This window comes from Oreochromis aureus, linkage group 16, assembly GCF_013358895.1.
Source record: "Oreochromis aureus strain Israel breed Guangdong linkage group 16, ZZ_aureus, whole genome shotgun sequence".
NCBI lineage: Eukaryota > Metazoa > Chordata > Actinopteri > Cichliformes > Cichlidae > Oreochromis > Oreochromis aureus.
This window is the reverse complement of record NC_052957.1, coordinates 22,678,265-22,693,498: the sequence shown is the minus strand read 5'-3', so window position 1 is coordinate 22,693,498 and position 15,234 is coordinate 22,678,265. Positions and strand designations below refer to the sequence as shown.

At 43.3% G+C, this 15,234-nt stretch overlaps 1 protein-coding gene across 1 annotated transcript in view; it reads left to right on the top strand.

The window, feature by feature from the left end:
• Positions 1-15,234, top strand: part of si:dkey-100n23.5 (cyclic AMP receptor-like protein A) — a 52,390-nt gene extending 37,156 nt beyond the window's left edge. Inside the window, exons 12-13 of the mRNA XM_031734641.2 lie at positions 5,254-5,401; positions 13,593-15,234. Of these exons, the coding sequence (XP_031590501.2) occupies positions 5,254-5,401; positions 13,593-13,754 (310 nt within the window). The 3' untranslated portion in view covers positions 13,755-15,234. The remainder of the gene's footprint in view (positions 1-5,253; positions 5,402-13,592) is intronic.

Here is a 15,234-nt window from a genome sequence, read left to right as displayed (position 1 = left end):
CAGCTGTGTTGGATCAAGGACACATCTAAAACCTGCAGGACACCGGCCCTCGAGGCCTGGAGTTCGACACCTGTGATCTAGAGCTTGTGGTCATAAAGATGAGGGCGGGAACATACATTGACAAGTAAATTGACAGCTTCGCTTTCACACTGAGCTCCCTCTTCCCTACAGTACAACATCTCTCCGGTCGCTTTTGGTGACCGTTTATTCCCTGTCACATGCACCGCTGTTTTAGTTTTTCTTTGACCTCTTGACCTTTGTTACTTGGCACATCGTATCACTGCTATCGCAGTTGGGTTGAGGTACGACCATGATGGTTTTTACCGCCATATTAATGATATAAAAGTTACCGATCAGACAGAGGGAGATGGTGCAACAGTTTCTGTGAGACTGGAAAAAACATCTTCTCTTCCTGTATCAATACTGATATGACGGTATGGTTTGAGTGGTGCTACCTATCATTCAGGAGAATATTAGAAGATGTCTAACCTCTTGTGAATTGTTTGGAGTCGAGGTGAACCAAGCACTCTTCCCACGTTTAAGCTTACTGTCACACTGTTTACAATATGCCCTAACTCAGCCCGTGGCTTCAGGTGATGCTATACTGTCTGCATTTCCCTCTGTATGCAAGTAAAAATAAAAATGCCTGAATGTGGCAAAAGCATATGGGCACAGTGGTACAAAGGTATAGAGATCCTCAAAGCTTAGATGGCGACATGTATCCTTTATATCTTTATGTAGTCTTTTTTTGTTAGGAAACAGTCTGGTTTTTAACCAGCGCTGACTGTTTCATTCACTTGTTAAAAAAGAGTTCTGTCAGCGCATAATTTAAGCTTTCACTAATTAATTAATACATTTTGTGAGTAATTATTAATTCTCTGAGCAACTCGATGGTAAAGCAGAGGGGAACCCTCAGGACCATTTAGACTTTCTCAGAAGGATTTGTTGCATTTAGCTTCTTTGGTTTAATAATAATATTTCTGTTCTAATTTGAATTTCAGTCTGATTTTCTCTCAGGTTTCCTTCATAAAATGACATTGATACCATCCTTTCTCAGCCGGCTGCAGGTACCATAGCTGGTTCACTCATTGATTAGGACTTCATAATGGGGCCAAAGACTATAGCTGTGTGTGTGTGTTTGTTTAGAAAGTGACAGGTACATGAAACTGTCGCATTTCCTTAGGCCTTTCCAAATGGCCAGGCCTACCTTGCTTGTAGCATAGATGGAGTGAAGGCAGGGCATGGCGTCTGTAGCCACTACGACTCTTTCCCCTTTTCCTTTTATTTTGGTGTGTGTGGCTAAATTTTGACAGAGCTGAAGCCTCCGCTCTCATAGTTACGGTCCTCCACTGTGGCATGCCAATTTAAAACATATTTGTAATAACAACCATAAACCACGAGGAGACTGAGCTTCTCTGTCATCCCAACTCAAACAGAGTGAGACACTTTTCGCAGTTCTCAATTTCTGGAGTTGCATTTGCCCAATGAAGCTTAAAATCTAATCCATATTGGCAATTAAAGATCATTTGTTCTTGAATCTGGACCTTCAGTATTTGGGTTAGAAAGGTGCGCCAAACAGATACACAAAGACTCAGGATCAGTATCAAGGCAAATAATAGAAATAAACACTGAATCGTGCACCCCTGATTTTGGCAGACATTTTGGTAGGTTCATTTATACTAGAAAAGGGAATTTGGCATCATTAAACTTCATGGTTTCTGTTAAATTAGCAATGAGCAGACAGCAGTCAAATTCTATGGCGTGTAAAGATTTGAATTAACAAAAAAAAGAACTGGACTGTTGTTCAAGCAAAAGATGTTAGTGTATGCAACAGCTGCAAGGAGCCTATGTCTTCATAGCCTCCATACATTTTATGTTGTCAGTGGGGCAGTTTGAACTCTTGCTGGCAGAGCTGGGAGCACATCTGAGGAGGCAGGGAAATCATTTCAGAGAGCCGATTGACCCGCAGCAGCATCTAGCTGTGTGTCTGAGGTAAAATAGTGTTATTTTACTATTTGTATATTCAATACTGGTGCACATTTTGAGCTACAGCACACTTGTTGCCAAGTGCAGCGATCTGATTGGTCAGATATGCTTATTTGAATCATAAAAATTAAGCTTGGTTTGATATTTGCAAATATTATGTTTACATGTCCAGCGACTGAAGGCCTTTATTGACGCATTTAAGGATCAGAGTTTGGTTTCACTTAAACGCTGAGATTATTGAGTGCAGTTACATCAGGAAAAAATAATCATTTATGTATTATTGCTGCAAGAGACCACAATTAAAATGATGGATAGCCTCTGTTGCAAGTTTTATCTTTTTCTTTTCATATTTAAGAGTGGCTTACAGGTTGGGAATTTATCTGTATGAAAATGAAGCAGAAAGCAGATTTGGCAAAACCGTGTCTGCAAATGCACTACAATAAAAAAAACATTCAGTCGTCATTGTAGTATCGGGTTGGAATTTGCTGTAAATAAACACACACTGTAATGACAGAAAAGTGTAAGTGGTCAGGCTAGGTTAAGTTTAAGAATAACAAATGGATCCGAAAACGTATAACTTTAAAACATTTTGAAAATGCTGTGTTTTATTTGATCATATCTCGCTTGGGTAACATAAATCAACGATGTGTTTTTAGTTGTCACGTTGGCGAGAGCAAGGTGGAAGAAAAAGCTGGCTAATTTGGAAGTTATCAGACATTAGAAAAAAAGCATGTACAGCGCCTCGTTTATATTTTCATCAAGCAGAAACTCAGGCTCTGCTATCACTGCTGCTGGTAGTGTAAGAGGCTGCTGTTGACAGCGCACCTGAAGCAGCTGTGTGTACCAAAGGAGCTGCACCAGCTATTAGTTTCATACAGCTGCGACATCCCAACTGGAGGTCCATCTTATCTCCAGGAACAAAATCTTCCCGTCTAAAAATGGGTGGTGCACACAACCTTTTTCAGAAGCAGAAGTCTACGTACACAAAAGCACTCAAGCACAAAAATGAGCTCCGTAGTTCTTTTTTTTGGGACATGATGTCCTGACAGACTGGGCAGAAAATTGTGAAATGCAGGTGAAAACTAGCAAAAGACTGCATCACAACTGCTCAGACTCTCTGCTATCTACTACTGAGGCCTGATTTAGACTGAATCAAGCCGGCAGTTTGGCCCGTGTACGTGGCTGACGCCGCCGCAAGTGTTTATGCTTGTACTGGTGGACTTGTGTGTTAATTGCTCCATGGTCTTTGTGGGGGAAAACATTTTTGTTGCTCAAGTTTTCAGATTCCTTTTTCTGATAGACAGGAATTTGCTGATATCCTTATATTGATGCTTAGATTGATTATCACTCCTCACATTGAGGTGGAGAATTTCCTGCTGAAGCGTAAATGCCCAGTAAGAAAGAGAGGACTCCTGTATGGGATATATAGTGTTTTTTATTTTATTTATGTCTCTAGAAATGTAAGACATTGCATTAACTTTTTAGTCATTTCCAAAAATAATCAGAAATATTAAATAGAAATCAAGTTGCTCAGAATTTAGTTGATTCTCACGACAAGTAACAGAGTCGCTCCTCTCCACTTCCTGGCACCTGGGTGCTTTTCATTGCTTGCTTTGTGCTTAAATGTGTTAAAATGGATTTATCCATTGCCTTTTCAGTGCTTAAACCATCTGTCATCAAATGAAACTCCTCTAAAGGATAACCCTGCCAATGTAAGTTTATGTGTTTCCTATTGGAAATAAATCCTGTTGCAAGCCCTGAACCTACTTTGGATGTCTCCAATAGCACTACACAAAGCCTTTTGTTTATTTTTGATCTGGCCTTCAGTGTCCTGTTATTGTAAATAGAAAGTTTCCAGTCTTTTGAGTAATATTCTCTAAAACAGTATCCCCCTCTTGTGTGACTAGAAAGTGACAGTGATGTAATAGCATCACGACATTTAACATTGTTTTTATAAAACACATTTGGTTAGTCACCAGGAGTTATTTTTATTAGCCTGGCTGATGTCACTACAGCCACGAAGACTCGTCATGTTCATGTGCAGGGTGCAGCAATGGCTCAGTATTTGTGGTGCTATTGTGAAGTGATTGCTACAGAGAGTGATTTAAAGCACAGCGGTGTTAAAATTGCTAAAGTTTTCCCCAATATAATTGTCATTTCAAAAACTAATTTAAAAAAAAATCTCTCTGAGTCAGACAGTCACATAGGAATAGGTGACTGGAGAGTCCCACATAACTCTGTGCAACCACAATACGAGAGTGGCCCACCCTCCCCCAAGACACAGACGACTTTGGCGACCCTGAGGTCCACCACTGTGGCCACTTAGTTCGTGCTGCACACCAAACCCAAGAACACAACACATGCAGAAAATGCCATGAGCCGCGCGGCGGTTTGATTCTCACGCTAATAGATCAATAAAAGACATTAGTGGCGGGCTAGCCCAGCGAGCAGTGCTAATACAAGGTTAATCCAGGGTTAATGGCTGAGCAGCATCGTTCTCAGAGGCAGCCATTAGTTCTCAGCCGCACCATACAATATCAGGTTCTTCTCCTAGTCGTGCCCCAGGTTTCCAGGCACGGGGAAGGAAATTGAAAAGAAAGGAATAGCGGCTCACTCTCACGAGTCAAGATGAAAATGAGATATCCAGATAGATGAAACTGAATGCAAAGAAATGGGGGCGATATCTGAGTGAGGCCGAGCAGCGTGTGGGGGAAACGTGCGCGGAATGAAAAAGAAGGGAAAGATGGGACGGCGAAATTGTGGTCAGGAGAAGTAGGAAACTGAGATGAGAGAAAGGGGGTGAGAAGGAGAGGAAGGGAGTTGAGCGCTACACATCTCCCTGTCCTTGTAAAGTGCTGCGTGCTGTCGAAGCGGCAGCCAAGAATGTGTCAGCCCAGCCGTCTCACGCTGCCTAATGGGCTCTTAAACGCTGATATAAAGCTCACTCGCTCTTTCGCCCTCCCCTTTTCCTCTCTCTCTCCTTTTTCTGCCTCTGCCACTCACTCTCATTACTTCTCGTTCTCACCCTGTCCCTCACTCTGTCACTCACTTGTCCTCTGCCTCTCTTTCACTCTCTTTCTGCTGCTCTATCAACCTCTCGCTCTCTGCCGTTCCCCTTTCCCCCATTGCCGTCTTCTCCCTCTGATTTCTCCTTGAATTACTCCATCGTCACGTCTAAAGCTCTGCTCCTAGTTGTCTCTGTATTTACAACTTTTTTACGGGAGAACTTAAAACTTCTCTGTCTTCTCTCTTTTTCTCCTCCTCCAGGCTCCATAACGCCTTCTACCCGAAGGCACCGTCCTTCTCCCTCACACTTCTGCACGTCCTGTCGGCACCGCTCCACGGCTTGGCCAATGCCTTTGTGTTTGGCCTGGATAGGGATTGGTGGAGCCTCCTGAGCCCAACTGGCATGAAGGTAAACTTCACACACGTCTGTGAGAACCGCATCGTTATTTAAATCTGGAGGCTATTTATACACAGTGGTTACGCTTGAACAGACACTCAGTCATCTTTCATGTGATTGCATACAGTAGTCTGTTCAAAGACTTGCACTGATGCATATCAACCCTGGGTGACACAAATAAAGGTAAATACATGTCCGTGTCACTTGAAAATATTTAACCCAACACCCGAGGAACCAATCAGGCTGTTGCACTGACACGAGCTCTCAATCGAGGCTTATACTGGTTGAAACGGTGCATTTGGTTAAATGCTTACAGTTCAGCGCTAAGTATGCAAACATGGTCACAATGTGTGCATTTACATGAACAGAGTATCCCAGGTTACCAAGCTTATCCTGGTTTTAACCATATTCAGGATATGACATTTATGTACATTTGATTAGGCATGCAAATAGTTCCTCACAGTTCAGCTTCATAGCTGTTAAACTTAAGCCCAGGTGACTTTGACCTGACTTGTTTCACTCTACATGTTGAGAAACAGGCATTCTGCAAACTATCTTCTGTAGACTTGAATGTCTTGCTCCCACCATTATTTGTGTTTCTATGAGGTAACTTGGCTGGAGCATTCAGACACCTGGATATGCTGTATAAGGGTACTTCAACATGTTCAGAAGCATATCCAGGTTTCTTAACACCTAGATTAAAGGCCCATTCAAGTGTGAGAAGTAAAGACGCAAAGACAAAAACAGAGTACTTCTAAAAGCTGATCATAACCAGGATACGCAGGTCCATGTAGAGACACTCAGCCACCATCCAATATGCAGATGGTTAGCAGGTATAACTCAGTTTAACTGTAAAGTAATAGACAGGTGAATTAAATGGGCAAATTTAAATCTGTGGTGACAGATTAAAAGTCTGGGATCGCCAAAGTTTTCCAATACATTTTAGTCCTAAGAAAAAACATCAGCTTTGCTGTGACATTGAGCAAAAATGATCGCTGGGATTACTCATTTGAATTATGTGAATTTCAGATTGACCATCATTGTTATTCCTGCTGCTAGCGTAGTTTAAAATCCATTCCTTCAGCAGATCTATTCAGTTGGCAATGTCACAGATTCCACGTCTGAAAGGAGCTTTATAAAGCTCTGAATGCCATCTGTCCTCTGCAGAGTACCTTTGCTTACTCCTTTCAGGGTCTCAGGTGGCTGAAGCCCATCCCAGCAAAGACATACGAATTGAAGGGCATTGAAATGAGTGGCAGAATTTTCTGTTTATACCAGTGTTGAAATGCTTACGTAAAGTAAGATGTTTAAGTTTAATGATGTGCTAATTCTACAAAAAGTCATTTTACTTTTTTTTCCCTTCTTTTTTTGCAACATCTTCTTAGCCCTCTTCCCAGTGAGAAATAATTGCTTCAGGATTTGTAATTAGGCCATTTAACTTCCCACACTGACTGTTACCATCTGTTACAGGTGTTCACACGCCACCTGTACGGAAAATACTTGTTGGGTTTTGGTACAAACCCCCCCTTTTTTTAAAAGTGTAAAATGGCAAATCAGATTCTGTACTGTCTCATCCTCAAATTCAGGGCTTAGGAACATGTAATGAAGACAAGCTTTTCCAAAAAATTACGTGTATATATTATTTTATTTAATTTCTCTCTTTATTTTTTTTAATTTGAACCACAAACCTGCGTGGTTGCATTTCAATAAACACCACAATCAATAGGGTTCTCCACAGATTTGTCTCAATCTGCAAACATTGACTGTATCTGCAGATACGAGCCAGAGCAGATATTGAACCGCAAACACAGAAAATTCTTTGTGGTCTTAGCTCACGTGTACACAAACGCGCACGCACGCACACACACATATTGTCACCTAGTCAGTACCACCAACCACGCTGATAACGGGTCATGAGCGCAGTGTGGAAGACTGGAATGTGCGGTGTGACCTTCAGCCCAAATGTCAATGTTGCACTGTGGTGAGCGGAGAGAGAGAGACAGAGAAGTGAAACGGAATCTCAATGTGTTCGTAAATCACAGAGAAAACGCTGTTTGCGCGTCTCACGGAGAACGAGAGAGAAGGTGAGAAAGAAGATGACAGAGCGAGAGCGAGTGAAAGAGGGAGAGAGAAGGAGAGAGAGAGAGGCGGCGTGTGTTCGTGCGCTATCGTGACTAACAGCCGGTTGTTATTCATCTTGGCATGCGGCTCCCAGCAGCCCCCACACATCAGGTGTGAGATTGGCGGGGAAGAGAAGCGGGCGCGGGGGGGGGGAGGTTTGGGAGAGAAGGAGGTGGGGATGGTGGTGGTGTGGAGGGTTTTGCAACAGCGTCAAAACATTCCTCTCTCAAAGCAACGAATCTGCGCTTTCAACCCTACCCCCCACCCCCACCCCGGCCCTCCTAACCCTGTCTCCTCGTGCTCACTCACCAGCGCTCTCTCCCTCTCTGCCTCTGTTGCTGCTTGCCTGCAGTGCATTTGCATGATTTAAAGGGTAGGCTCCTTTTTTTCCTTCTCCCTAGGCTGTCTTCACTCTGCTCTCTCGTGCCATACGTACTTTGAAAAAGTTGTTGGTGGCTGTTGCTTTGGGTAGGCGGAGAAAATCAGTTTAATTAAAGGTGACCCGTTATGCTCGTTCCCACCTTCGTGTTTTTATTCCTGGACTCTGCGATAGTAGTCTTGCGTGATTTACAGCTCGTAACGATCCATCATTATTCCGATTCGCTGCTCCTCATAAACAGAGGCTTTAAACAGCAGGTGGATGGGACCTTTGTGCTCACAGGCAGAGCTGTGTGCCTGAGATGACTACATTAGGGACAGCCGCTCTCTTTGACGTCATACACCACCAGGAGTAAAAATGAAAAACAACACTGTCAGGGTGCCCGTGCTGGCCTCTGTGCGCTGTCGAAATCAGCAGAAATGGGGCCTCGAGCAGTAGAACCGGACCACAGAGAAATGGTAGAAGGTGGGCTCGTCTGATAAATCAAATTTTCTGTTACACCACGTGGATGGCCAGGTGTGTGTACATCGCTTATCTGGGGAACACCTGGCACCAAGATGTGCTATAGGAAGAAGGCAAGCCAGCGGAGGCAGTGTGATGCTTTGGGAAATGTTCTGCTGGAAAACTTGGGTCCTGCCATCCATGTGGATTTTACTTTTGATGCTATGATTATTACCACCTAAGCACTGTTTCCCTGATGGCTGTGGCCTCTCTCAGCAGGATAATGCTTCTTGCCACCAAGCAAAAATGATTCAGGAATGGTTTGAGGAGCACAAGTTTGAGGTGTTGACTTGCCCTCAAAATTCCAGATCGCAATCCAGTCAAACATCTGTGGGATGTGCTTGACAAACAAGTCTGATCCATGGAGGCCCCACCTCGCAGCTTACAGGAGTTGAAGGATCCGTTGCTAACATCTTGGCGCCAGATACCACAGCACACCTTCAGGGCACCAGTGGAGTCCATGCTTCGACTGTACTGTAATGCATTTGCTGTATCTGCATCTGCACCTGTAGTTTGGGTAGAAACCTCTTAAAATGTTAGTTCACCCACAGTTTTTAATCAAACTCCACCTCCATGTATTTAAAAAAAAATGAGGAAAAAGTGTGAGAAAGGGTGAGGAGAGGGCTGCCCACTCTCTTTTCCAGTCCAGAGAAAATGGAAAGTGACACACGTCTGCCACAGAGGGCTTATTTGAGGTGAAGAAATCCGTAATCAGCTGAAACAGACATTAATGCGGTGGAAAGCCATGCTGGTCCTGACCATCCTGGTCTCGTGCTGCATCAGTTCAAGCCTTTGGCTCCAGCGCGGATACTGCTTAAAGCTTCTCTGTGTCTTTGTCTCTCACTAAAAAGGGGGCATCTTGCCACCTTTATTGCTGAGCTATGTGAGGGTCTGGTGATGCTTTCGCAGCCCTCAAAAGCACGAGTCCAAACCACTGCACCAAAACTGAAAAACCCTAAGTAGAGCGTTTGCAGGAAACGGCAGACATTCATGTAAATGAATTTCCATCATTCAAGTATGAAACACTAAGGGGTGGGAGGGGTTCTCCCACAGCTGATTTGAGCTGATCTGAGACATGTTGATGAGCCCTAAACAGTCTGACCTGTGGCAGTCTGGCTTTGCAAGGTTTAAAACAGTAGATTGCTTATTGAGCCATTTTCAAACAGTGACATTCAGGTTTTTATTATTTGCAAAGAAATGTCATTACCACCAGCACTGACGTGTTTCATCCCAGTAATAGTGACAGTAATATCATTAAGTTTATAGCTCAATAAACTCAACATTTAAGTGCGGAGTACCTTTTTAATATCCAATATGTTCAGTCATTCAAACATGCCTGGTACTGTGCCATTGGTATTTTTTAAGCCTTGATACTGGACTCCAAGATTTTGAATTGTTCTCAGTTTATTAGGTTCCCTTTTGGCTTATGCAGCACATAGCAAAAAGGCATTATTATTGCTTTCCTTGGCCCTGCCAGTTTTGTTCTGCTCAGTGCATAGATAGCACATTAGGATGAGACAGTGCAGATAAAAGCACTTTTGTGAGTTCTAAGAAAGGCTCATGCATTTTATAGGGTATGGCAAAAATGTGCCATTTATTTGTTTCAGTGCTTGCAAATGGCCACTGGAGCAAATTGGCAGCAACGCTGAGTTTGGGCACCACATTTAGATCCCTCAAAACATCCACAATTTGTTCCTCGCTCACTATGAAAAGTAGCTGCTTTGATTTGAATGGTGACGTGTGAAAGATCGTGATGCAGAGTTTGCTAAAAATAACTAATTTACATGTTTTTTAAAAAACCTTACAAAATAAATGATCTTGGCAGCCACTCGAGCAGCTCCCGTGTCAACTAAAAATAAAACTGCAGGATGGAAATGAGATTACATTTAATGGCATTTCAGGTTGATTATTAGGCTAGCATGCATGATTGTGAATCCCACTGGGTTTCCCCGAGTCTAGACTTGCAGTGGACACGGGTCCTCGTCACTAGAGACATAAAAGCACAGCACACTCTGACTGCACGATGTCTATCGGCCAGCTTCAGTTGAGAGATTGAGCAAAAACACAGGAAGCACAGTCGCTTTCAGTACACTATTTACTTTGAGCCATAGAAATAGTAGCTGTTAAATTTTTCAAATAGCCTTTGCTGCATACACCCACACATTTTCACTACCATTCATTTTTTTCCCCTAAATTCAGTTAGACACTGACCTTTAAGGTGAGTAAGCCTACCTGCCAGTTATGTTTCGTACTGCAGTGCAGAGAATTACAAAGTTAAGTAAAAGACTCGGCACACACCGAATTAAGACTCAAATCATGACACCAAAAAAACCAAACAAAGAAATCGGACCAGGTTGTGATTTTAGCGGATATTTCCATTCCTCCTCGCTTCCTCTTGAAGCTAAATTTAAGCGTGAGGAGAGTCGCTCTAACTAAAACTAAAACTAACACACTTTCACTGAGAGGCCTCTTCTGGTTACAGATCTGATTCATGCATTCACACAACCAGGTTATTACTGTGAACATAAGAAAAAATTTTTGTTTTGTTTTTTAAAACCCATTTTCTTCCATTAACCTGCTTCTTTGTCATGGCATCTCTTTCTTTATCTAGTCCTCGGTTTCCCCCACCTCTCCTCTTTCGCGGCGGTGAAGCCGCTCTTCTGTTTCTCCCTCTCTCTGCCCATCTCTGCCTCGCCGTACTCTTCTGCTGTCTCCTCTGTTCCCAGTACCCTGTTACAGCATCTCTGGCATTTATCTATCTTACATTATTTTTGCTGCTCTCCAGCATCTCCCTCCCACCTGTGTACTCTCCGTCTCGTTCCCTCTTCCTCTCGCTCCTACCCTGATATTGATCTGCATTCTAGCCATACAGCTGAACCGCCCGTGGCTCTGCAATGAGCTCACATCTCACTTCTCCTTCTCTGTGTTTATGAGTGTGCACGCAGGAAAGGAAGATCTTCCAAAGCCCTACATGTCTCGGTATCGTGGCAATCTTAATGCAAAGCAGGCTGATTTTAAAACACGATTGTTGTTGTTGTTGGGTTTTTTGGGGGGGGGGGTTTAGTGGAAACACCGCGTGCCCACACGAGCCTGGCCCCCTTTTGTCCACCAATAACAGAAACTGCGCATCACAGCTGTCGTGCGTTAAGGAGAGGCAGACAAAGCCTTGTTACGCTGCTGAGGCTCAACTGGTTAAACCTCTGTTCAATCCTCTCCCTTGCTCTCTTATAGTGTATGTGTACTGTATTCCCTTCTGGCAGGGCTGCCAGTGAAACCCCAGCAAAATATATATATATATAGAGAGAGAGAGAGAGATAAATCCAAACTGCAGCAGCACATCTGAGGTTCAACCAGCCAAAGACGGCACATGTCACTCTGCGTTTCTTTACTCTTTTCTGGGTATTTCAGCAGAGTAGCCATCAGCACATCTCCCACTTACATGAATAATCCCATGCAGGTTTGTGAGCAGTCCTGTTTATATGATCTGCAATGGAACAAGAGCTAGTCTTGGTAGGAATGTGGATTTTAAAATCCCAGTCTAAACTGGTCTAAACACCCTTCATCTTTCCTTCCTACTGTAGCTCGCATTGTCCTTCTGCAATGAAAAAACTGTGAACTGTGAGCTACTCTGGATTGGCTCGGTAACAGTACTTTAAACAAAACATCTGCCAGTTGAATAAATGTAAATATAAAACAGCCAAACATCTGATTCGGTTTGCATAATCACACCATTCAAAAAGCATAAAAAGAGTTGCTGTGCATTAATCACATTCCCGTTTCACAGTCACTAGCTCATCTGACAGAACCAAAGTCACTGGAACCCAGAGACGAGATTTGTGTTGTGAATTTTTTAATGTTTGAGAGATTGAAAGGGGACAAAAGTCTCCCCCTCTCTCACCCAAACAAGCTTATGTAATTGTTCTCTCTTGAGTTCCATAGGTAATTTTCTTTGTTAGATCAAAAACAGCCCCACACTGAGGGGATTTTCAAGTACCAGTGAAGCAATTAAATGCAATCAAGGAAGGGTAGGGTGGTTTGACTGCATTATGAATGATTTTCAGGGCTTAGCAGAAGCCAAAACACAAGACAAGGTGTTTTGGCAGCTTAAAAGTTAAAATGTGGACCGTTATTCCCACTTTCATTACTGAGATAAACAGGAAAATTCCAGCTTTCCAGATCCAGTGTAATCTACTAAACGTTTTCCCGGTTTCAGTATTGTTGGGCAGGGCACCGTGCATCGATATCCCTGCTCACACGTACAAACTCAAATGAGCAGAATCTCATTTGCCTCTCATGAGCTTGAAGTTTGTGAGCGCGTTTAGAAGCGTGCATATCATTTACATGCTCAGGCTTGACTGGACAGTTAGGCTATTTTCTCCCGCTACTCGCACACATCAAAGCAGTTCATGCTTAAGTGATGTAGGGCTGCACACTTTCTTCTTCAGATTTAGACGCTCATTAAAGTTTTATTGCACTGCCGTTGATTTTTTTCTTTTTTCATATTGTTTGAAGTACGCTGCTTTCATGGAATTTACAAAAGGTGGAATCTAGTGTTGTGCAGGATGACCAAAGATTCTAGCAGAGTCACAGTATTAGTCTTAAAATTAACTCTGCATAAGTTGGCCTTTATATGGGTTTACAACGGCTCATACTTCTGACACTAGTATGTAGAATTTTAAGCATTTTAATGTCACCATAACAAAAGTTTTACTGTTGCTTCCCGAGGCAGAACATTCAATGCTTAACGACCTCAGTTGTTCCTCATGCCATCCTATTCCAGCACGCACTGCATTGAAAAGGCGGGATTTGTTGGTCACACCACATCGACCTTCACTTCCCACTCAGTCTGCTCAGCAAATCTCCCTCCGTGCAGTCTCGTCTCTTAGCCAAAATGAAATTAAAGTTGAATGGCCAACGTTTTGACACATTAAAGATTGTAGACGGGGTTAAAGCGGTCCAGAGGTGCATGAGAAAATGAACTTGAAGGGGATTATTGGTTCTTATGGCCGGCAACCCACAGCTTCATGATGACACCTTTGGATATGCAAATCTGGGGTTTAATTCATTTTCATCTACCTGCGGCACTGTTTTTAATTTAATGGCCAAAAACATTTGAGTCTTGAGCTTTAGTGTGAACATCCTTTCTACACCAGTACAAGTGGTGTGTACTAATTCCAAACTGTATGTGTGTCTGTTTTCTAGCTGGCTCTGCAGTCACGGCTCTGTGACAGAACACGGATTGGAGAGTACCACCCCGGGGCGGTGCGCTACATGCAGGCTGACCTGGCCGACCTGAGCGATGACGATGACACCAATGTGCTCTTCTACTCTCCTGACATGACCCTGAAAGACCGAGGGCCCTGAGAGAGCGGGAGGGAGGGAGGGAGAGCGAGGGAGACAAAAGAGATGGAGGGAAGGAACACGAAGGAGGGTCAGAGCCAGAGAGAAACGCAGCGGATTAGAAACTGAGAGGGAGGAAAAAGAGGTAGGGAGGGAATGGAAGGGAAGATTGTGGGGACAGTCAGGCAGATAGGAGCCGGAGATGAGCTGTCAGGTTCCATTATTAATCCCCATCCTTTACTATTTAATATCCTAAAGACACACACACCACACATACTGAACAGAGCTCCAGCTCAGCGCATTACTACAAGAGAAGAGGAAGGACTAGGGCGCTGTAAAGATCCTCTCGATGTTAAACGCATCTGCTTCTTCCCAAAAAGGTCTTGAAACGATTTCCCTCTCTGCATCGTATTCTGTACGTCTGCAGCATTTCGGCAGAACAATAAAATGGAGAAAAAAAGAACCCATAAGGACCGCTGAAAGGCAGTCATAACAAGGTGTTCCTTTAGCATTCTCTTTTCACGTCTCTGCAGGAGATTAGTTGAAAAGCAGGCCTTTAAGATGTATCCCGTGTGTCTGACGTGAAAGCATCTGCATCTACCCTGAGATTGATCCTGCTACTGAACAATTTTCTTGCCAACAGGGGGGATGTGGGTGCGGAGTTGAACTACAGAAGTGGGAGGGGTTATAAACAGTCAAGATGCCTCAACAGGGCAGATAAATCCCAAAGCACCCATGTCACCTTCCTCACAGTATTTGTTTTCTGCCTGTTTTTTGTTGCTGTTGATGCAACTGCTGCACATGTATTCATTTCTGGAATGTTATTTTGTATTTTTTTTAAATGAAAAATACTACACTTGTTTGTTATACACTATTTACAACAGATCAATGTACTGTACATATTTAACTGTACGCTCTATTTTTGTACTTTGCCTTGGACCGGGATGTGACGAAACTTCTTTTCTTGGTCCAGATCTGCTGCTCGGCGGTGTCAGTCAAGCAGAGCCGAATTCAACGCGCACAGCCTTATGAACAACTACAGAGAGATGCTTTTAGTCAAATAAATCCCCTCGTAGAAACAAACACATGGATACTTTTTTTATTTACTTTTTAAAAATTTGTTTCTTTAAGGTGCCTCTGCCAGCCTGTTTTGAAGTAAGGAACAGTGTCGCTGATTGTCAGGCTAATAGCATGAACCACCTGCTATGCTCTACCACAGCCCATTTGGTTTTTTCTGGTTTAAAGCCTTGATGACGGTGGGATCTCTCCCAGCCGTCAGCTCCGTCTTTGCTAAACTGAGCTAAGAAAACCAACTCTTGACCTTTTTGTTTGAAATCTTTTCTGCCGAGTGTCAGCCACACCTGGGTGAAACTTTGCAGTTCACAGTCACACCACCGTATCACCCACACTGGCACCTTGCCCCCCCTCTCTTGGCACTGTTGCTCGCTTGATTTGACTGTGCACTCCATCAAATAAATGAGCAGGAGAGACATTTCATAACAAA